Source organism: Amblyomma maculatum, chromosome 3 (genome assembly GCF_055883805.1).
Source record: "Amblyomma maculatum isolate TAMU_Amacu chromosome 3, ASM5588380v1, whole genome shotgun sequence".
Classification (NCBI taxonomy): Eukaryota; Metazoa; Arthropoda; class Arachnida; order Ixodida; family Ixodidae; genus Amblyomma; species Amblyomma maculatum.
Genome location: NC_139346.1, coordinates 1935900 through 1958845, shown reverse-complemented (window position 1 = coordinate 1958845; position 22946 = coordinate 1935900). Strand labels below are relative to the sequence as shown.

At 52.8% G+C, this 22946-nt stretch overlaps 3 protein-coding genes across 3 annotated transcripts; all 3 read left to right on the top strand.

Moving 5' to 3' along the window:
* The first annotated feature begins 794 nt into the window (after nt 1–794).
* On the top strand, nt 795–1630 carry LOC146194104 (uncharacterized). The gene has a single exon (XM_084596000.1). It carries the CDS (start codon nt 795–797, stop codon nt 1605–1607), a length of 813 nt encoding a protein of 270 aa, XP_084452126.1. The 3' UTR covers nt 1608–1630.
* A 12259-nt stretch (nt 1631–13889) lies between these two features.
* Nucleotides 13890–15336, top strand: LOC146194103 (uncharacterized). Its single transcript, XM_084595999.1, has 2 exons — nt 13890–13998; nt 14444–15336. The coding sequence occupies exons 1-2, from the start codon at nt 13890–13892 to the stop codon at nt 15310–15312; spliced, it is 978 nt and encodes a 325-aa protein (XP_084452125.1). The 3' UTR covers nt 15313–15336.
* Nucleotides 15337–21068: 5732 nt separating this feature from the next.
* On the top strand, nt 21069–22515 carry LOC146194102 (uncharacterized). Its single transcript, XM_084595998.1, has 2 exons — nt 21069–21177; nt 21623–22515. The coding sequence occupies exons 1-2, from the start codon at nt 21069–21071 to the stop codon at nt 22489–22491; spliced, it is 978 nt and encodes a 325-aa protein (XP_084452124.1). The 3' UTR covers nt 22492–22515.
* Nucleotides 22516–22946: the final 431 nt, after the last annotated feature.

Sequence of the window (22946 nt, the reverse complement as noted above, 5' to 3'; positions counted from 1 at the left end):
CAAGTTTTACCAGTTCATTTACGGACAGAAGATTTTCATTGAGACAGATCATAAACCTCTACTATCTATAGCTGCAAAAGGAATTTGTGACATGCCCCCCCGCCTCCAAAGGTTTTTTCTTAAACTTCTGAAATACGACTTTGTATTGCAGTATGTCGCAGGAAAGCACCTCATTTTGGCAGACATGCTGTCACGATCATCTCCGGCTGCTCAAGACGACACCACTGGCGCCACTGACGACGTGGAGGTACATGCAGTTGCCGCCTTGGGCTACATGGTGACGGATGCAACACGTGAGCAGCTGGCAAATGAAACTGCCCGCGATGACTACCTCCAGGCAGTCATTTCTTGCCTAGCAACTGGCAAGAATGTCGACGGGGAACTTAAACCATTTTCGTCAGAGCTTTCCGTCGTAAATGGTATATTGCTAAAAGGCAAGAAAGTTGTGATACCAAAATGCATGCGGCGAGGCATTTAGCAGGAATTCATGCCGGGCATTTGGGACTACAGAAATGCAAAGAGCCCGTCGTCTTGTTTTTTGGCCCGGTCTCAGCAGTGACATCAATGTATTGATCAAGGGTTGCCCGACTTGTCGCGAATTTGCTTACAAGCAAGCGCAGGAACCACTACTCATGCGCCCAGTCCCTCGATGTGCGTGGTATCGCGTTGGTGTTGATATTTTTTCTTTTGGGGGAAGCTCGTACATCCTGGCGTTTGACGCGTTTTCTAACTTTCCAGAAGTCGAGAAACTTGTGGACACTACTGCAAGGAAGGCAATCGCTGCACTCAGTGCCATGTTCGCGAGGTATGGCGTACCGCTTGAAGTGTGCACCGATAACGGGCCACAATTTGCCAGTCACGAGTTCGCAGCCTTTGCAAGAACATACGATTTCGCTCACGTCACATCCAGCCCCCGCTACCCGCAATCCAACGGACTTGCAGAGAAAGGAGTTCAGGTGGTAAAGCGGATCATGAAGAAATGTGAACATTCACAGGAAGACTTCTGGCTAGGTCTACTGTCCTACCGCTGTACCCCAGTGGAGGACGGCCGATCACCTGGAGAACTTCTTCAGGGCAGGTGCTTGAGAGCTAATCTTCCAGATTTTGGCGCTGTGCAGACAACTGTGGTCAAGAAGCACCATCAGAAGAGTGGCGGAAAGCCTCTGCCACCTTTAGCTGAAGGTTCTGTCGTGAGGATCCGGGACAAGACATGGTCAAAGAAAGGTACTGTCGTTGGCACTGCGGCTCCCAGGTCCTACAAAGTGCAAACAGAGGATCATCGTGTGTTTAGGCGCAACAGGCGGCATCTTCTGCAAACCCGTGAGAAGTGTGCAGCAGACACTAGTGACGACGACAACGGTTCGTCCGAGCGTGAACCAGATAACCCCGGACAATCTGCTCGAAATATCTCGCCTGGTGCCACAATACGAACATCTGCTGACTCTCCTCGGCAACAGTCCGCCACCGACAGCCCGGTGCTCGGAGGCCCTGGAAACCATGTTCCACTAGCTTTGCCTGGACCGACACCAGTTCCAAGGAGCTCGGCACGTACAGTGAAGCCACCGCAACGTCTTCAGTACGACGCTGCTTTTAATCAAATAGCTTGAACATTTGTTGTTTTCATTACCCCTCGGAGGACGTATCGGGCATGCGCTGTCTGCCTTATCGTGTCAGCGCAGTCTTATCAGTGCTACCGCAAACTGTACGCTTAGCACTGCTACTACCCCGCCTCCCTCCATTGCCTATAAAAGGCCGTGCTAATAAACCCTTCTTGTTCTTCTTGTTCCTGCAACCATGTAGTTGCCTCTATCCTTAGTGCGACACACATCGCGATACAACGTGGACTGGATTGGCGGCTGACGTCACATTACCAACGCACTGGTCGTGCTTTGCTCTTGGTGGCTGTTATCGCAAACGAGGCATATTGGCGGCAGCGGCGTTAGAGCAAGGACGCCCACCTAATTCGCACCTACTTCGTTTTCCAGGTCGGCCCACTAACCCTGTTGCTGGCTTACCTGTGTTCCATACGACCAAGCGAGGCGTCTTTCACTCATCTTTGTTGCGGTATTTCTCCTTCCCAGGCAGGAACCAAGCCTTTTCAACAATACCTGCATCAGGCTCACGTGGACTGGATTGGCGGCTGTCGTCACATTACCAACGCACTGGTCGTGCTTTGCTCTTGGTGGCTGTTATCGCAAACGAGGCATATTGGCGGCAGCGGCGTTAGAGCAAGGACGCCCACCTAATTCGCACCTACTTCGTTTTCCAGGTCGGCCCACTAACCCTGTTGCTGGCTTACCTGTGTTCCATACGACCGGCGTCTTTCACTCATCTTTGTTGCGGTATTTCTCCTTCCCAGGCAGGAACCAAGCCTTTTCAACAATACCTGCATCAGGCTCACGTGGACTGGATTGGCGGCTGTCGTCACATTATCAACGCACTGGTCGTGCTTTGCTCTTGGTGGCTGTTATCGCAAACGAGGCATTTTGGCGACAGCGGCGTCAGAGCAAGGACGCCCACCTAATTCGCACCTACTTCGTTTTCCAGGTCGGCCCACTAACCCTGTTGCTGGCTTACCTGTGTTCCATACGACCAAGCGAGGCGGTTTCCACTCATCATTGTTGCGGTATTTCGTCTTCCCAGGCAGGAACCAAGCCTTTTCAACAATACCTGCATCAGGCTCACGTGGACTGGATTGGCAGCTGTCATCACATTACCAACGCACTGGTCGTGCTTTGCTCTTGGTGGCTGTTATCGCAAACGACCCATTTTGGCAGCAGCGGCGGCAGAGCAAGGACGCCCACCTAATTCGCACCTACTTCGTTTTCCAGGTCGGCCCACTAACCCTGTTGCTGGCTTACCTGTGTTCCATACGACCAAGCGAGGCGTGTTCCACTCATCATTGTTGCGGTATTTCGTCTTCCCAGGCAGGAACCAAGCCTTTTCAACAATACCTGCATCAGGCTCACGTGGACTGGATTGGCGGCTGTCGTCACATTACCAACGCACTGGTCGTGCTTTGCTCTTGGTGGCTGTTATCGTAAACGAGGCATTTTGGCGGCAGCGGCGGCAAAGCAAGGACGCCCACCTAATTCGCACCTACTTCGTTTTCCAGGTCGGCCCACTAACCCTGTTGCTGGCTTACCTGTGTTCCATACGACCAAGCGAGGCGTCTTTCACTCATCTTTGTTGCGGTATTTCTCCTTCCCAAGCAGGAACCAAGCCTTTTCAACAATACCTGCATCAGGCTCACGTGGACTGAATTGGCAGCTGTCGTCACATTATCAACGCACTGGTCGTGCTTTGCTCTTGGTGGCTGTTATCGCAAACGAGGCATTTTGGCGGCAGCGGCGTCAGAGCAAGGACGCCCACCTAATTCGCACCTACTTCGTTTTCCAGGTCGGCCCACTAACCCTGTTGCTGGCTTACCTGTGTTCCATACGACCAAGCGAGGCGGTTTCCACTCATCATTGTTGCGGTATTTTGTCTTCCCAGGCAGGAACCAAGCCTTTTCAAAAATACCTGCATCAGGCTCACGTGGACTGGATTTTCGGCTGTCGTCACATTACCAACGCACTGGTCGTGCTTTGCTCTTGGTGGCTGTTATCGCAAACGACCCATTTTGGCGGCAGCGGCGTCAGAGCAAGGACGCCCACCTAATTCGCACCTACTTCGTTTTCCAGGTCGGCCCACTAACTCAGTTGCTGGCTTACCTGTGTTCCATACGACCAAGCGAGGCGTGCTCCACTCATCATTGTTGCGGTATTTCGCCTTCCCAGGAAGGAACCAAGCCTTTTCAACAATACCTGCATCAGGCTCACGTGGACTGTATTGGCGGCTGACGTCACATTACCAACGCACAGGTCGTGCTTTGCTCTTGGTGGCTGTTATCGCAAACGAAGCATTTTGGCGGCAGCGGCGGCACAGCAAGGACGCCTACCTAATTTGCACCTACTTCGTTTCCCAGGTCGGCCCACTAACCCTGTTGCTGGCTTACCTGTGTTCCATACGACCAAGCGAGGCGTGTTCCACTCATCATTGTTGCGGCATTTCGCCTTCCCAGGCAGGAACCAAGCCTTTTCAACAATACCTGCATCAGGCTCACGTGGACTGGATTGGCGGCTGTCGTCACATTACCAACGCACTGGTCGTGCTTTGCTCTTGGTAGCTGTTATCGCAAACGACGCATTTTGGCGGCAGCGGCGGCAGAGCAAGGACGCCCACCTAATTCGCACCTACTTCGTTTTCCAGGTCGGCCCACTAACCCTGTTGCTGGCTTACCTGTGTTCCATACGACCAAGCGAGGCGTGTTCCACTCATCATTGTTGTGGTATTTCGCCTTCCCAGGCAGGAACCAAGCCTTTTCAACAATACCTGCATCAGGCTCACGTGGACTGGATTGGCGGCTGTCGTCACATTACCAACTCACTGGTCGTGCTTTGCTCTTGGTGGCCGTTATCGCAAACGAGGCATTTTGACGGCAGCGGCGTCAGAGCAAGGACGCCCACCTAATTCGCACCTACTTCGTTTTCCAGGTCGGCCCACTAATCCTGTTGCTGGCTTACCTGTGTTCCATGCGACCAAGCGAGGAGTGTTCCACTCATCATTGTTGCGGTATTTCGCCTTCCCAGGCAGGAACCAAGCCTTTTCAACAATACCTGCATCAGGCTCACGTGGACTGTATTGGCGGCTGACGTCACATTACCAACGCACTGGTCGTGCTTTGCTCTTGGTGGCTGTTATCGCAAACGACGCATTTTGGCGGCAGCGGCGGCGGAGCAAGGACGCCCACCTAATTCGCACCTACTTCGTTTTCCAGGTCGGCCCACTAACCCTGTTGCTGGCTTACCTGTGTTCCATACGACCAAGCGAGGCGTGTTCCACTCATCATTGTTGCGGTATTTCGCCTTCCCAGGCAGGAACCAAGCCTTTTCAACAATACCTGCATCAGGCTCACGTGGACTGGATTGGCGGCTGTCGTCACATTACCAACGCACTGGTCGTGCTTTGCTCTTGGTAGCTGTTATCGCAAACGACGCATTTTGGCGGCAGCGGCGTCAGAGCAAGGACGCCCACCTAATTGGCACCTACTTCGTTTTCCAGGTCGGCCCACTAACCCTGTTGCTGGCTTACCTGTGTTCCATACGACCAAGCGAGGCGTCTTTCACTCATCTTTGTTGCGGTATTTCGCCTTCCCAGGCAGGAACCAAGCCTTTTCAACAATACCTGCATCAGGCTCACGTGGACTGGATTGGCGGCGGTCGTCACATTACCAACGCACTTGTCGTGCTTTGCTCTTGGTGGCCGTTATCGCAAACGAGGCATTTTGGCGGCAGCGGCGTCAGAGCAAGGACGCCCACCTAATTCGCACCTACTTCGTTTTCCAGGTCGGCCCACTAACCCTGTTGCTGGCTTACCTGTGTTCCATACGACCAAGCGAGGCGTCTTTCACTCATCTTTGTTGCGGTATTTCGCCTTCCCAGGCAGGAACCAAGCCTTTTCAACAATACCTGCATCAGGCTCACGTGGACTGGATTGGCGGCTGTCGTCACATTATCAACGCACTGGTCGTGCTTTGCTCTTGGTGGCTGTTATCGCAAACGAGGCATTTTGGCGGCAGCGGCGTCAGAGCAAGGACGCCCACCTAATTCGCACCTACATCGTTTTCCAGGTCGGCCCACTAACCCTGTTGCTTGCTTACCTGTGTTCCATACGACCAAGCGAGGCGTCTTTCACTCATCTTTGTTGCGGTATTTCGCCTTCCCAGGCAGGAACCAAGCCTTTTCAACAATACCTGCATCAGGCTCACGTGGACTGGATTGGCGGCTGTCGTCACATTACCAACTCACTGGTCGTGCTTTGATCTTGGTGGCCGTTATCGCAAACGAGGCATTTTGGCGGCAGCGGCGTCAGAGCAAGGACGCCAACCTAATTCGCACCTACTTCGTTTTCCAGGTCGGCCCACTAACCCTGTTGCTGGCTTACCTGTGTTCCATACGACCCAGCGAGGCGTGTTCCACTCATCATTGTTGCGGTATTTCGCCTTCCCAGGCAGGAACCAAGCCTTTTCAACAATACCTGCATCAGGCTCACGTGGACTGGATTGGCGGCTGTCGTCACATTACCAACGCACTGGTCGTGCTTTGCTCTTAGTGGCCGTTATCGCAAACGAGGCATTTTGGCGGCAGCGGCGTCAGAGCAAGGACGCCCACCTAATTCGCACCTACTTCGTTTTCCAGGTCGGCCCACTAACCCCGTTGCTGGCTTACCTGTGTTCCATACGACCAAGCGAGGCGTCTTTCACTCATCTTTGTTGCGGTATTTCGCCTTCCCAGGCAGGAACCAAGCCTTTTCAACAATACCTGCATCAGGCTCACGTGGACTGGATTGGCGGCTGTCGTCACATTACCAACGCACTGGTCGTGCTTTGCTCTTGGTGGCTGTTATCGCAAACGAGGCATTTTGGCGGCAGCGGCGTCAGAGCAAGGACGCCCACCTAATTCGCACCTACTTCGTTTTCCAGGTCGGCCCACTAACCCTGTTGCTGGCTTACCTGTGTTCCATACGACCAAGCGAGGCGTCTTTCACTCATCTTTGTTGCGGTATTTCGCCTTCCCAGGCAGGAGCCAAGCCTTTTCAACAATACCTGCATCAGGCTCACGTGGACTGGATTGGCGGCTGTCGTCACATTACCAACGCACTGGTCGTGCTTTGCTCTTAGTGGCCGTTATCGCAAACGAGGCATTTTGGCGGCAGCGGCGGCAGAGCAAGGACGCCCACCTAATTCGCACCTACTTCGTTTTCCAGGTCGGCCCACTAACCCTGTTGCTGGCTTACCTGTGTTCCATACGACCAAGCGAGGCGTGTTCCACTCATCATTGTTGTGGTATTTCGCCTTCCCAGGCAGGAACCAAGCCTTTTCAACAATACCTGCATCAGGCTCACGTGGACTGGATTGGCGGCTGTCGTCACATTACCAACTCACTGGTCGTGCTTTGCTCTTGGTGGCCGTTATCGCAAACGAGGCATTTTGACGGCAGCGGCGTCAGAGCAAGGACGCCCACCTAATTCGCACCTACTTCGTTTTCCAGGTCGGCCCACTAATCCTGTTGCTGGCTTACCTGTGTTCCATGCGACCAAGCGAGGAGTGTTCCACTCATCATTGTTGCGGTATTTCGCCTTCCCAGGCAGGAACCAAGCCTTTTCAACAATACCTGCATCAGGCTCACGTGGACTGTATTGGCGGCTGACGTCACATTACCAACGCACTGGTCGTGCTTTGCTCTTGGTGGCTGTTATCGCAAACGACGCATTTTGGCGGCAGCGGCGGCAGAGCAAGGACGCCCACCTAATTCGCACCTACTTCGTTTTCCAGGTCGGCCCACTAACCCTGTTGCTGGCTTACCTGTGTTCCATACGACCAAGCGAGGCGTGTTCCACTCATCATTGTTGCGGTATTTCGCCTTCCCAGGCAGGAACCAAGCCTTTTCAACAATACCTGCATCAGGCTCACGTGGACTGGATTGGCGGCTGTCGTCACATTACCAACGCACTGGTCGTGCTTTGCTCTTGGTAGCTGTTATCGCAAACGACGCATTTTGGCGGCAGCGGCGTCAGAGCAAGGACGCCCACCTAATTGGCACCTACTTCGTTTTCCAGGTCGGCCCACTAACCCTGTTGCTGGCTTACCTGTGTTCCATACGACCAAGCGAGGCGTCTTTCACTCATCTTTGTTGCGGTATTTCGCCTTCCCAGGCAGGAACCAAGCCTTTTCAACAATACCTGCATCAGGCTCACGTGGACTGGATTGGCGGCGGTCGTCACATTACCAACGCACTTGTCGTGCTTTGCTCTTGGTGGCCGTTATCGCAAACGAGGCATTTTGGCGGCAGCGGCGTCAGAGCAAGGACGCCCACCTAATTCGCACCTACTTCGTTTTCCAGGTCGGCCCACTAACCCTGTTGCTGGCTTACCTGTGTTCCATACGACCAAGCGAGGCGTCTTTCACTCATCTTTGTTGCGGTATTTCGCCTTCCCAGACAGGAACCAAGCCTTTTCAACAATACCTGCATCAGGCTCACGTGGACTGGATTGGCGGCTGTCGTCACATTATCAACGCACTGGTCGTGCTTTGCTCTTGGTGGCTGTTATCGCAAACGAGGCATTTTGGCGGCAGCGGCGTCAGAGCAAGGACGCCCACCTAATTCGCACCTACATCGTTTTCCAGGTCGGCCCACTAACCCTGTTGCTTGCTTACCTGTGTTCCATACGACCAAGCGAGGCGTCTTTCACTCATCTTTGTTGCGGTATTTCGCCTTCCCAGGCAGGAACCAAGCCTTTTCAACAATACCTGCATCAGGCTCACGTGGACTGGATTGGCGGCTGTCGTCACATTACCAACTCACTGGTCGTGCTTTGCTCTTGGTGGCCGTTATCGCAAACGAGGCATTTTGGCGGCAGCGGCGTCAGAGCAAGGACGCCAACCTAATTCGCACCTACTTCGTTTTCCAGGTCGGCCCACTAACCCTGTTGCTGGCTTACCTGTGTTCCATACGACCCAGCGAGGCGTGTTCCACTCATCATTGTTGCGGTATTTCGCCTTCCCAGGCAGGAACCAAGCCTTTTCAACAATACCTGCATCAGGCTCACGTGGACTGGATTGGCGGCTGTCGTCACATTACCAACGCACTGGTCGTGCTTTGCTCTTAGTGGCCGTTATCGCAAACGAGGCATTTTGGCGGCAGCGGCGTCAGAGCAAGGACGCCCACCTAATTCGCACCTACTTCGTTTTCCAGGTCGGCCCACTAACCCTGTTGCTGGCTTACCTGTGTTCCATACGACCAAGCGAGGCGTCTTTCACTCATCTTTGTTGCGGTATTTCGCCTTCCCAGGCAGGAACCAAGCCTTTTCAACAATACCTGCATCAGGCTCACGTGGACTGGATTGGCGGCTGTCGTCACATTACCAACGCACTGGTCGTGCTTTGCTCTTGGTGGCTGTTATCGCAAACGAGGCATTTTGGCGGCAGCGGTGTCAGAGCAAGGACGCCCACCTAATTCGCACCTACTTCGTTTTCCAGGTCGGCCCACTAACCCTGTTGCTGGCTTACCTGTGTTCCATACGACCAAGCGAGGCGTCTTTCACTCATCTTTGTTGCGGTATTTCGCCTTCCCAGGCAGGAGCCAAGCCTTTTCAACAATACCTGCATCAGGCTCACGTGGACTGGATTGGCGGCTGTCGTCACATTACCAACGCACTGGTCGTCCTTTGCTCTTGGTGGCCGTTATCGCAAACGAGGCATTTTGGCGGCAGCGGCGTCAGAGCAAGGACGCCCACCTAATTCGCACCTACTTCGTTTTCCAGGTCGGCCCACTAACCCTGTTGCTGGCTTGCCTGTGTTCCATACGACCAAGCGAGGCGTCTTTCACTCATCTTTATTGCGGTATTTCGCCTTCCCAGGCAGGAATCAAGCCTTTTCAACAATACCTGCATCAGGCTCACGTGGACTGGATTGGCGGCTGTCGTCACATTATCAACGCACTGGTCGTGCTTTGCTCTTGGTGGCCGTTATCGCAAACGAGGCATTTTGGCGGCAGCGGCGTCAGAGCAAAGACGCCCACCTAATTCGCACCTACTTCGTTTTCCAGGTCGGCCCACTAACCCTCTTGCTGGCTTACCTGTGTTCCATACGACCAAGCGAGGCGTCTTTCACTCATCTTTGTTGCGGTATTTCGCCTTCCCAGGCAGGAACCAAGCCTTTTCAACAATACCTGCATCAGGCTCACGTGGACTGGATTGGCGGCTGTCGTCACATTACCAACGCACTGGTCGTGCTTTGCTCTCGGTGGCCGTTATAGCAAACGAGGCATTTTGGCGGCGGCGGCGTCAGAGCAAGGACGCCCACCTAATTCGCACCTACTTCGTTTTCCAGGCCGGCCCACTAACCCTGTTGCTGGCTTACCTGTGTTCCTTACGACCAAGCGAGGCGTCTTTCACTCATCTTTGTTGCGGTATTTCGCCTTCCCAGGCAGGAACCAAGCCTTTTCAACAATACCTGCATCAGGCTCACGTGGACTGGATTGGCGGCTGTCGTCACATTACCAACGCACTGGTCGTGCTTTGCTCTCGGTGGCCGTTATAGCAAACGAGGCATTTTGGCGGCGGCGGCGTCAGAGCAAGGACGCCCACCTAATTCGCACCTACTTCGTTTTCCAGGCCGGCCCACTAACCCTGTTGCTGGCTTACCTGTGTTCCTTACGACCAAGCGAGGCGTCTTTCACTCATCTTTGTTGCGGTATTTCGCCTTCCCAGGCAGGAACCAAGCCTTTTCAACAATACCTGCATCAGGCTCACGTGGACTGGATTGGCGACTGTCGTCACATTATCAATGCACTGGTCGTGCTTTGCTCTTGCTGGCTGTTATCGCAAACGAGGCATTTTGGCGGCAGCGGCGTCAGAGCAAGGACGCCCACCTAATTCGCACCTACTTCGTTTTCCAGGTTGGCCCACTAACCCTGTTGCTGGCTTACCTGTGTTCCATACGACCAAGCGAGGCGTCTTTCACTCATCTTTGTTGCGGTATTTCGCCTTCCCAGGCAGGAACCAAGCCTTTTCAACAATACCTGCATCAGGCTCACGTGGACTGGATTGGCGGCTGTCGTCACATTACCAACGCATTGGCCGTGTTTTGCTCTTGGTGGCTGTTATCGCAAACGAGGCATTTTGGCGGCAGCGGCGGCAGAGCAAGGACGCCCACCTAATTCGCACCTACTTCGTTTTCCAGGTCGGCCCACTAACCCTGTTGCTGGCTTACCTGTGTTTCATACGACCAAGCGAGGCGTCTTTCACTCATCTTTGTTGCGGTATTTCGCCTTCCCAGGCAGGAACCAAGCCTTTTCAACAATACCTGCATCAGGCTCACGTGGACTGGATTGGCGGCTGACGTCACATTACCAACGCACTGGTCGTGCTTTGCTCTTGGTGGCTGTTATCGCAAACGAGGCATTTTGGCGGCAGCGGCGGCAGAGCAAGGACGCCCACCTAATTCGCACCTACTTCGTTTTCCAGGTCGGCCCACTAACCCTGTTGCTGGCTTACCTGTGTTCCATACGACCAAGCGAGGCGTCTTTCACTCATCTCTGTTGCGGTATTTCGCCTTCCCAGGCAGGAACCAAGCCTTTTCAACAATACCTGCATCAGGCTCACGTGTGTATCGGGCATGCGCTGTCTGCCTTATCGTGTCAGCGCAGTCTTATCAGTGCTACCGCAAACTGTACGCTTAGCACTGCTACTACCCCGCCTCCCTCCATTGCCTATAAAAGGCCGTGCTAATAAACCCTTCTTGTTCTTGTTCCTGCAACCATGTAGTTGCCTCTATCCTTAGTGCGACACACATCGCGATACATGGTGTCAGAAGTGGGATCCTGCGACAGCTATGGAACTTCTAAAGGCCCCGCCACCTTTGCAACTGACCGGCAACCTCTCTGAGAATTGGAAACGCTTCAAGCAGAAATTCGACCTGTTCCTGCAGGCGACCGCAACGAAGGAACAACCTCGCAGCGATTCTGCAAAAGCCGCACTCCTGCTGAGCATAGCCGGCGATGAAGCGCTCGACGTGTTCAACACGTTCAAGTTCGAGGCAGCCGAAAGCAAGGATGATTACGCAACGCTGGTTGGAAAATTTGAGACCTACTGTGCCGAGGTGAGCAACGAAGTTCAGGAACGTTATGTGTTTCGCTCCAGGAAGCAGGCAGATGGAGAACCTTTTGAGAAGTTTGTCCGGGACCTCAAAAAGCAAGCCGCACAATGTAATTTCGGAGATCAGCGTGATTCGCTAATCAGGGATCAGATCGTGTTTTTCACGAATAACTCAAAGCTGCGCGGGAAAATGCTTCGAGAGAAGTCTTTAACGTTGCTGAAAGCTGAAGAATTCTGCAAGGTAGCAGAGTCTCTCGCACAACGAAACGAGGTCTGGAAAGCCACGGACGATCTGGTCGATGCTGTGTCAAGGCACGCGCCACAATCGCGAAGCAAAAGTGATGATGACTGCAGGAAGCAGTACCGTTGCAAAAAGTGCAACCGACGGCACAGACCCAGACAGTGCCCAGCCTACGGGAAAAAGTGCCATGAATGTCGTAAACTTCACCACTTCGCGGTTTGCTGTGAAGGAATGTCTAAAGTTGAACAAGTTAGTAAAGACAGCAGCGGTGACGACTTTGACATTCTAGAAGTAGGAACTGAAAGAGGAAGCAGCAAAGACTGGGTAGTGGAAGCACAAGTTGCCGGAAGAAATATTTGCTTCAAAGTAGACACCGGGTCCCAGGCCAGTCTGTTACCATTCTCTATGTACCGCAAGACTAGGGAGTCGCAGCAGTTAACGCCCACAAGTGCGGTGCTGAGAGCTTACACGGGGGGTGTCATAACTCACTTCGGAACAACGACACAGGAAGTAACTATCGGTAACGCTTCCGCCACCGTGAAGTTCTTTGTTGTAAAGAACGGCCGTCAAGCCATTCTGGGACTGGATGCAAGCGAAGCTCTGGGACTTGTCCATCGCACGGTGGCTACTGTAAATGCTTCGGAGTACCCAGCGCTCAAGGATTTCAAAAATGTCTTTCAGGGGCTAGGCTGCCTGAAGCAACCGTACAGCATGGTCATGCAACCATCTGCGATTCCAGTTGTTCAACCAGCCCGACGGGTTCCCCTGTCCCTGCGACAACCACTTCGGGAGGAGCTGCGTAGAATGGAGCGTGCAGGCGTCATCGTCAAACAGGATGGCCCGACAGACTGGGTAAGCCCATTGGTTTTGGTTAAGAAAAAGGACGGCAAACTTAGGGTTTGCATGGACCCAAGGAAAATAAACGAGCACGTAAAACGGCAGCACTACCAGCTCCCAAAGAGTGAGGACATGGAAGGGGAATTGGCCGGCGCAGCCTATTTCAGCTGTTTGGACGCAAATTCGGGTTTTCACCAGATACCACTTGACGAAAAGACGTCCAAAATATGCACGTTTTCTACACCCTTTGGAAGATACCGTTATCTCCGGCTGCCTTTCGGTATCTCATCTGCTCCCGAAGTTTTTCAAAAGCGGATGAGGTGTACACGTTTACATCGATGATATTTTGGTGTGGGGCGAAACCAAACAAGAGCATGACCAGAGACTAGTTGCAGTAATGAAAGCAGCTGAAAAATCCGGCCTAACGTTCAACGCAGAAAAATGCAAGTTTTGCGTCACCGAAGTGCAGTTCCTAGGCGATATCATCACACGCAATGGCATCTCGCCAAACCCAAAGCTTGTGCAAAGTTTGCTGCAAACGCCAGTGCCCAAGAACAAATCCGATGTTCAGCGCATGCTCGGTGTGTTGAATTATTTTGGCAAATACGTTCCGCGCCTGTCTGAGCGAACCGCGCTGCTGCGAGCACTTATCAAGTCGCACTCAGAGTTCGAGTGGACTGAAAACCACATGAGGGAGTGGAAAAGTGTCGTACAGATTTTAAGCACGACTCCCGTGTTAGCCATCTTTGATCCCCGAAACGAATCTAAGATAACTTGCGACGCATCCAAAGATGGCGTTGGCTCAGCCCTTTTGCAGTGCCATAACGGCCAATGGCGGCCAGTGGCTTATGCATCTCGTGTGCTCACGCAAGCTGAGCAGCGTTATGCTCAGATTGAAAAAGAGGCGCTTAGCATTTCTTTTGGCTGCGACAAGTTTTACCAGTTCATTTACGGACAGAAGATTTTCATTGAGACAGATCATAAACCTCTACTATCTATAGCTGCAAAAGGAATTTGTGACATGCCCCCCCGCCTCCAAAGGTTTTTTCTTAAACTTCTGAAATACGACTTTGTATTGCAGTATGTCGCAGGAAAGCACCTCATTTTGGCAGACATGCTGTCACGATCATCTCCGGCTGCTCAAGACGACACCACTGGCGCCACTGACGACGTGGAGGTACATGCAGTTGCCGCCTTGGGCTACATGGTGACGGATGCAACACGTGAGCAGCTGGCAAATGAAACTGCCCGCGATGACTACCTCCAGGCAGTCATTTCTTGCCTAGCAACTGGCAAGAATGTCGACGGGGAACTTAAACCATTTTCGTCAGAGCTTTCCGTCGTAAATGGTATATTGCTAAAAGGCAAGAAAGTTGTGATACCAAAATGCATGCGGCGAGGCATTTAGCAGGAATTCATGCCGGGCATTTGGGACTACAGAAATGCAAAGAGCCCGTCGTCTTGTTTTTTGGCCCGGTCTCAGCAGTGACATCAATGTATTGATCAAGGGTTGCCCGACTTGTCGCGAATTTGCTTACAAGCAAGCGCAGGAACCACTACTCATGCGCCCAGTCCCTCGATGTGCGTGGTATCGCGTTGGTGTTGATATTTTTTCTTTTGGGGGAAGCTCGTACATCCTGGCGTTTGACGCGTTTTCTAACTTTCCAGAAGTCGAGAAACTTGTGGACACTACTGCAAGGAAGGCAATCGCTGCACTCAGTGCCATGTTCGCGAGGTATGGCGTACCGCTTGAAGTGTGCACCGATAACGGGCCACAATTTGCCAGTCACGAGTTCGCAGCCTTTGCAAGAACATACGATTTCGCTCACGTCACATCCAGCCCCCGCTACCCGCAATCCAACGGACTTGCAGAGAAAGGAGTTCAGGTGGTAAAGCGGATCATGAAGAAATGTGAACATTCACAGGAAGACTTCTGGCTAGGTCTACTGTCCTACCGCTGTACCCCAGTGGAGGACGGCCGATCACCTGGAGAACTTCTTCAGGGCAGGTGCTTGAGAGCTAATCTTCCAGATTTTGGCGCTGTGCAGACAACTGTGGTCAAGAAGCACCATCAGAAGAGTGGCGGAAAGCCTCTGCCACCTTTAGCTGAAGGTTCTGTCGTGAGGATCCGGGACAAGACATGGTCAAAGAAAGGTACTGTCGTTGGCACTGCGGCTCCCAGGTCCTACAAAGTGCAAACAGAGGATCATCGTGTGTTTAGGCGCAACAGGCGGCATCTTCTGCAAACCCGTGAGAAGTGTGCAGCAGACACTAGTGACGACGACAACGGTTCGTCCGAGCGTGAACCAGATAACCCCGGACAATCTGCTCGAAATATCTCGCCTGGTGCCACAATACGAACATCTGCTGACTCTCCTCGGCAACAGTCCGCCACCGACAGCCCGGTGCTCGGAGGCCCTGGAAACCATGTTCCACTAGCTTTGCCTGGACCGACACCAGTTCCAAGGAGGTCGGCACGTACAGTGAAGCCACCGCAACGTCTTCAGTACGACGCTGCTTTTAATCAAATAGCTTGAACATTTGTTGTTTTCATTACCCCTCGGAGGACGTATCGGGCATGCGCTGTCTGCCTTATCGTGTCAGCGCAGTCTTATCAGTGCTACCGCAAACTGTACGCTTAGCACTGCTACTACCCCGCCTCCCTCCATTGCCTATAAAAGGCCGTGCTAATAAACCCTTCTTGTTCTTCTTGTTCCTGCAACCATGTAGTTGCCTCTATCCTTAGTGCGACACACATCGCGATACAACGTGGACTGGATTGGCGGCTGACGTCACATTACCAACGCACTGGTCGTGCTTTGCTCTTGGTGGCTGTTATCGCAAACGAGGCATATTGGCGGCAGCGGCGTTAGAGCAAGGACGCCCACCTAATTCGCACCTACTTCGTTTTCCAGGTCGGCCCACTAACCCTGTTGCTGGCTTACCTGTGTTCCATACGACCCAGCGAGGCGTGTTCCACTCATCATTGTTGCGGTATTTCGCCTTCCCAGGCAGGAACCAAGCCTTTTCAACAATACCTGCATCAGGCTCACGTGGACTGGATTGGCGGCTGTCGTCACATTACCAACGCACTGGTCGTGCTTTGCTCTTAGTGGCCGTTATCGCAAACGAGGCATTTTGGCGGCAGCGGCGTCAGAGCAAGGACGCCCACCTAATTCGCACCTACTTCGTTTTCCAGGTCGGCCCACTAACCCTGTTGCTGGCTTACCTGTGTTCCATACGACCAAGCGAGGCGTCTTTCACTCATCTTTGTTGCGGTATTTCGCCTTCCCAGGCAGGAACCAAGCCTTTTCAACAATACCTGCATCAGGCTCACGTGGACTGGATTGGCGGCTGTCGTCACATTACCAACGCACTGGTCGTGCTTTGCTCTTGGTGGCTGTTATCGCAAACGAGGCATTTTGGCGGCAGCGGTGTCAGAGCAAGGACGCCCACCTAATTCGCACCTACTTCGTTTTCCAGGTCGGCCCACTAACCCTGTTGCTGGCTTACCTGTGTTCCATACGACCAAGCGAGGCGTCTTTCACTCATCTTTGTTGCGGTATTTCGCCTTCCCAGGCAGGAGCCAAGCCTTTTCAACAATACCTGCATCAGGCTCACGTGGACTGGATTGGCGGCTGTCGTCACATTACCAACGCACTGGTCGTCCTTTGCTCTTGGTGGCCGTTATCGCAAACGAGGCATTTTGGCGGCAGCGGCGTCAGAGCAAGGACGCCCACCTAATTCGCACCTACTTCGTTTTCCAGGTCGGCCCACTAACCCTGTTGCTGGCTTGCCTGTGTTCCATACGACCAAGCGAGGCGTCTTTCACTCATCTTTATTGCGGTATTTCGCCTTCCCAGGCAGGAATCAAGCCTTTTCAACAATACCTGCATCAGGCTCACGTGGACTGGATTGGCGGCTGTCGTCACATTATCAACGCACTGGTCGTGCTTTGCTCTTGGTGGCCGTTATCGCAAACGAGGCATTTTGGCGGCAGCGGCGTCAGAGCAAAGACGCCCACCTAATTCGCACCTACTTCGTTTTCCAGGTCGGCCCACTAACCCTCTTGCTGGCTTACCTGTGTTCCATACGACCAAGCGAGGCGTCTTTCACTCATCTTTGTTGCGGTATTTCGCCTTCCCAGGCAGGAACCAAGCCTTTTCAACAATACCTGCATCAGGCTCACGTGGACTGGATTGGCGGCTGTCGTCACATTACCAACGCACTGGTCGTGCTTTGCTCTCGGTGGCCGTTATAGCAAACGAGGCATTTTGGCGGCGGCGGCGTCAGAGCAAGGACGCCCACCTAATTCGCACCTACTTCGTTTTCCAGGCCGGCCCACTAACCCTGTTGCTGGCTTACCTGTGTTCCTTACGACCAAGCGAGGCGTCTTTCACTCATCTTTGTTGCGGTATTTCGCCTTCCCAGGCAGGAACCAAGCCTTTTCAACAATACCTGCATCAGGCTCACGTGGACTGGATTGGCGGCTGTCGTCACATTACCAACGCACTGGTCGTGCTTTGCTCTCGGTGGCCGTTATAGCAAACGAGGCATTTTGGCGGCGGCGGCGTCAGAGCAAGGACGCCCACCTAATTCGCACCTACTTCGTTTTCCAGGCCGGCCCACTAACCCTGTTGCTGGCTTACCTGTGTTCCTTACGACCAAGCGAGGCGTCTTTCACTCATCTTTGTTGCGGTATTTCGCCTTCCCAGGCAGGAACCAAGCCTTTTCAACAATACCTGCATCAGGCTCACGTGGACTGGATTGGCGACTGTCGTCACATTATCAATGCACTGGTCGTGCTTTGCTCTTGCTGGCTGTTATCGCAAACGAGGCATTTTGGCGGCAGCGGCGTCAGAGCAAGGACGCCCACCTAATTCGCACCTACTTCGTTTTCCAGGTTGGCCCACTAACCCTGTTGCTGGCTTACCTGTGTTCCATACGACCAAGCGAGGCGTCTTTCACTCATCTTTGTTGCGGTATTTCGCCTTCCCAGGCAGGAACCAAGCCTTTTCAACAATACCTGCATCAGGCTCACGTGGACTGGATTGGCGGCTGTCGTCACATTACCAACGCATTGGCCGTGTTTTGCTCTTGGTGGCTGTTATCGCAAACGAGGCATTTTGGCGGCAGCGGCGGCAGAGCAAGGACGCCCACCTAATTCGCACCTACTTCGTTTTCCAGGTCGGCCCACTAACCCTGTTGCTGGCTTACCTGTGTTTCATACGACCAAGCGAGGCGTCTTTCACTCATCTTTGTTGCGGTATTTCGCCTTCCCAGGCAGGAACCAAGCCTTTTCAACAATACCTGCATCAGGCTCACGTGGACTGGATTGGCGGCTGACGTCACATTACCAACGCACTGGTCGTGCTTTGCTCTTGGTGGCTGTTATCGCAAACGAGGCATTTTGGCGGCAGCGGCGGCAGAGCAAGGACGCCCACCTAATTCGCACCTACTTCGTTTTCCAGGTCGGCCCACTAACCCTGTTGCTGGCTTACCTGTGTTCCATACGACCAAGCGAGGCGTCTTTCACTCATCTCTGTTGCGGTATTTCGCCTTCCCAGGCAGGAACCAAGCCTTTTCAACAATACCTGCATCAGGCTCACGTGTGTATCGGGCATGCGCTGTCTGCCTTATCGTGTCAGCGCAGTCTTATCAGTGCTACCGCAAACTGTACGCTTAGCACTGCTACTACCCCGCCTCCCTCCATTGCCTATAAAAGGCCGTGCTAATAAACCCTTCTTGTTCTTGTTCCTGCAACCATGTAGTTGCCTCTATCCTTAGTGCGACACACATCGCGATACATGGTGTCAGAAGTGGGATCCTGCGACAGCTATGGAACTTCTAAAGGCCCCGCCACCTTTGCAACTGACCGGCAACCTCTCTGAGAATTGGAAACGCTTCAAGCAGAAATTCGACCTGTTCCTGCAGGCGACCGCAACGAAGGAACAACCTCGCAGCGATTCTGCAAAAGCCGCACTCCTGCTGAGCATAGCCGGCGATGAAGCGCTCGACGTGTTCAACACGTTCAAGTTCGAGGCAGCCGAAAGCAAGGATGATTACGCAACGCTGGTTGGAAAATTTGAGACCTACTGTGCCGAGGTGAGCAACGAAGTTCAGGAACGTTATGTGTTTCGCTCCAGGAAGCAGGCAGATGGAGAACCTTTTGAGAAGTTTGTCCGGGACCTCAAAAAGCAAGCCGCACAATGTAATTTCGGAGATCAGCGTGATTCGCTAATCAGGGATCAGATCGTGTTTTTCACGAATAACTCAAAGCTGCGCGGGAAAATGCTTCGAGAGAAGTCTTTAACGTTGCTGAAAGCTGAAGAATTCTGCAAGGTAGCAGAGTCTCTCGCACAACGAAACGAGGTCTGGAAAGCCACGGACGATCTGGTCGATGCTGTGTCAAGGCACGCGCCACAATCGCGAAGCAAAAGTGATGATGACTGCAGGAAGCAGTACCGTTGCAAAAAGTGCAACCGACGGCACAGACCCAGACAGTGCCCAGCCTACGGGAAAAAGTGCCATGAATGTCGTAAACTTCACCACTTCGCGGTTTGCTGTGAAGGAATGTCTAAAGTTGAACAAGTTAGTAAAGACAGCAGCGGTGACGACTTTGACATTCTAGAAGTAGGAACTGAAAGAGGAAGCAGCAAAGACTGGGTAGTGGAAGCACAAGTTGCCGGAAGAAATATTTGCTTCAAAGTAGACACCGGGTCCCAGGCCAGTCTGTTACCATTCTCTATGTACCGCAAGACTAGGGAGTCGCAGCAGTTAACGCCCACAAGTGCGGTGCTGAGAGCTTACACGGGGGGTGTCATAACTCACTTCGGAACAACGACACAGGAAGTAACTATCGGTAACGCTTCCGCCACCGTGAAGTTCTTTGTTGTAAAGAACGGCCGTCAAGCCATTCTGGGACTGGATGCAAGCGAAGCTCTGGGACTTGTCCATCGCACGGTGGCTACTGTAAATGCTTCGGAGTACCCAGCGCTCAAGGATTTCAAAAATGTCTTTCAGGGGCTAGGCTGCCTGAAGCAACCGTACAGCATGGTCATGCAACCATCTGCGATTCCAGTTGTTCAACCAGCCCGACGGGTTCCCCTGTCCCTGCGACAACCACTTCGGGAGGAGCTGCGTAGAATGGAGCGTGCAGGCGTCATCGTCAAACAGGATGGCCCGACAGACTGGGTAAGCCCATTGGTTTTGGTTAAGAAAAAGGACGGCAAACTTAGGGTTTGCATGGACCCAAGGAAAATAAACGAGCACGTAAAACGGCAGCACTACCAGCTCCCAAAGAGTGAGGACATGGAAGGGGAATTGGCCGGCGCAGCCTATTTCAGCTGTTTGGACGCAAATTCGGGTTTTCACCAGATACCACTTGACGAAAAGACGTCCAAAATATGCACGTTTTCTACACCCTTTGGAAGATACCGTTATCTCCGGCTGCCTTTCGGTATCTCATCTGCTCCCGAAGTTTTTCAAAAGCGGATGAGGTGTACACGTTTACATCGATGATATTTTGGTGTGGGGCGAAACCAAACAAGAGCATGACCAGAGACTAGTTGCAGTAATGAAAGCAGCTGAAAAATCCGGCCTAACGTTCAACGCAGAAAAATGCAAGTTTTGCGTCACCGAAGTGCAGTTCCTAGGCGATATCATCACACGCAATGGCATCTCGCCAAACCCAAAGCTTGTGCAAAGTTTGCTGCAAACGCCAGTGCCCAAGAACAAATCCGATGTTCAGCGCATGCTCGGTGTGTTGAATTATTTTGGCAAATACGTTCCGCGCCTGTCTGAGCGAACCGCGCTGCTGCGAGCACTTATCAAGTCGCACTCAGAGTTCGAGTGGACTGAAAACCACATGAGGGAGTGGAAAAGTGTCGTACAGATTTTAAGCACGACTCCCGTGTTAGCCATCTTTGATCCCCGAAACGAATCTAAGATAACTTGCGACGCATCCAAAGATGGCGTTGGCTCAGCCCTTTTGCAGTGCCATAACGGCCAATGGCGGCCAGTGGCTTATGCATCTCGTGTGCTCACGCAAGCTGAGCAGCGTTATGCTCAGATTGAAAAAGAGGCGCTTAGCATTTCTTTTGGCTGCGACAAGTTTTACCAGTTCATTTACGGACAGAAGATTTTCATTGAGACAGATCATAAACCTCTACTATCTATAGCTGCAAAAGGAATTTGTGACATGCCCCCCCGCCTCCAAAGGTTTTTTCTTAAACTTCTGAAATACGACTTTGTATTGCAGTATGTCGCAGGAAAGCACCTCATTTTGGCAGACATGCTGTCACGATCATCTCCGGCTGCTCAAGACGACACCACTGGCGCCACTGACGACGTGGAGGTACATGCAGTTGCCGCCTTGGGCTACATGGTGACGGATGCAACACGTGAGCAGCTGGCAAATGAAACTGCCCGCGATGACTACCTCCAGGCAGTCATTTCTTGCCTAGCAACTGGCAAGAATGTCGACGGGGAACTTAAACCATTTTCGTCAGAGCTTTCCGTCGTAAATGGTATATTGCTAAAAGGCAAGAAAGTTGTGATACCAAAATGCATGCGGCGAGGCATTTAGCAGGAATTCATGCCGGGCATTTGGGACTACAGAAATGCAAAGAGCCCGTCGTCTTGTTTTTTGGCCCGGTCTCAGCAGTGACATCAATGTATTGATCAAGGGTTGCCCGACTTGTCGCGAATTTGCTTACAAGCAAGCGCAGGAACCACTACTCATGCGCCCAGTCCCTCGATGTGCGTGGTATCGCGTTGGTGTTGATATTTTTTCTTTTGGGGGAAGCTCGTACATCCTGGCGTTTGACGCGTTTTCTAACTTTCCAGAAGTCGAGAAACTTGTGGACACTACTGCAAGGAAGGCAATCGCTGCACTCAGTGCCATGTTCGCGAGGTATGGCGTACCGCTTGAAGTGTGCACCGATAACGGGCCACAATTTGCCAGTCACGAGTTCGCAGCCTTTGCAAGAACATACGATTTCGCTCACGTCACATCCAGCCCCCGCTACCCGCAATCCAACGGACTTGCAGAGAAAGGAGTTCAGGTGGTAAAGCGGATCATGAAGAAATGTGAACATTCACAGGAAGACTTCTGGCTAGGTCTACTGTCCTACCGCTGTACCCCAGTGGAGGACGGCCGATCACCTGGAGAACTTCTTCAGGGCAGGTGCTTGAGAGCTAATCTTCCAGATTTTGGCGCTGTGCAGACAACTGTGGTCAAGAAGCACCATCAGAAGAGTGGCGGAAAGCCTCTGCCACCTTTAGCTGAAGGTTCTGTCGTGAGGATCCGGGACAAGACATGGTCAAAGAAAGGTACTGTCGTTGGCACTGCGGCTCCCAGGTCCTACAAAGTGCAAACAGAGGATCATCGTGTGTTTAGGCGCAACAGGCGGCATCTTCTGCAAACCCGTGAGAAGTGTGCAGCAGACACTAGTGACGACGACAACGGTTCGTCCGAGCGTGAACCAGATAACCCCGGACAATCTGCTCGAAATATCTCGCCTGGTGCCACAATACGAACATCTGCTGACTCTCCTCGGCAACAGTCCGCCACCGACAGCCCGGTGCTCGGAGGCCCTGGAAACCATGTTCCACTAGCTTTGCCTGGACCGACACCAGTTCCAAGGAGGTCGGCACGTACAGTGAAGCCACCGCAACGTCTTCAGTACGACGCTGCTTTTAATCAAATAGCTTGAACATTTGTTGTTTTCATTACCCCTCGGAGGACGTATCGGGCATGCGCTGTCTGCCTTATCGTGTCAGCGCAGTCTTATCAGTGCTACCGCAAACTGTACGCTTAGCACTGCTACTACCCCGCCTCCCTCCATTGCCTATAAAAGGCCGTGCTAATAAACCCTTCTTGTTCTTCTTGTTCCTGCAACCATGTAGTTGCCTCTATCCTTAGTGCGACACACATCGCGATACAACGTGGACTGGATTGGCGGCTGACGTCACATTACCAACGCACTGGTCGTGCTTTGCTCTTGGTGGCTGTTATCGCAAACGAGGCATATTGGCGGCAGCGGCGTTAGAGCAAGGACGCCCACCTAATTCGCACCTACTTCGTTTTCCAGGTCGGCCCACTAACCCTGTTGCTGGCTTACCTGTGTTCCATACGACCAAGCGAGGCGTCTTTCACTCATATTTGTTG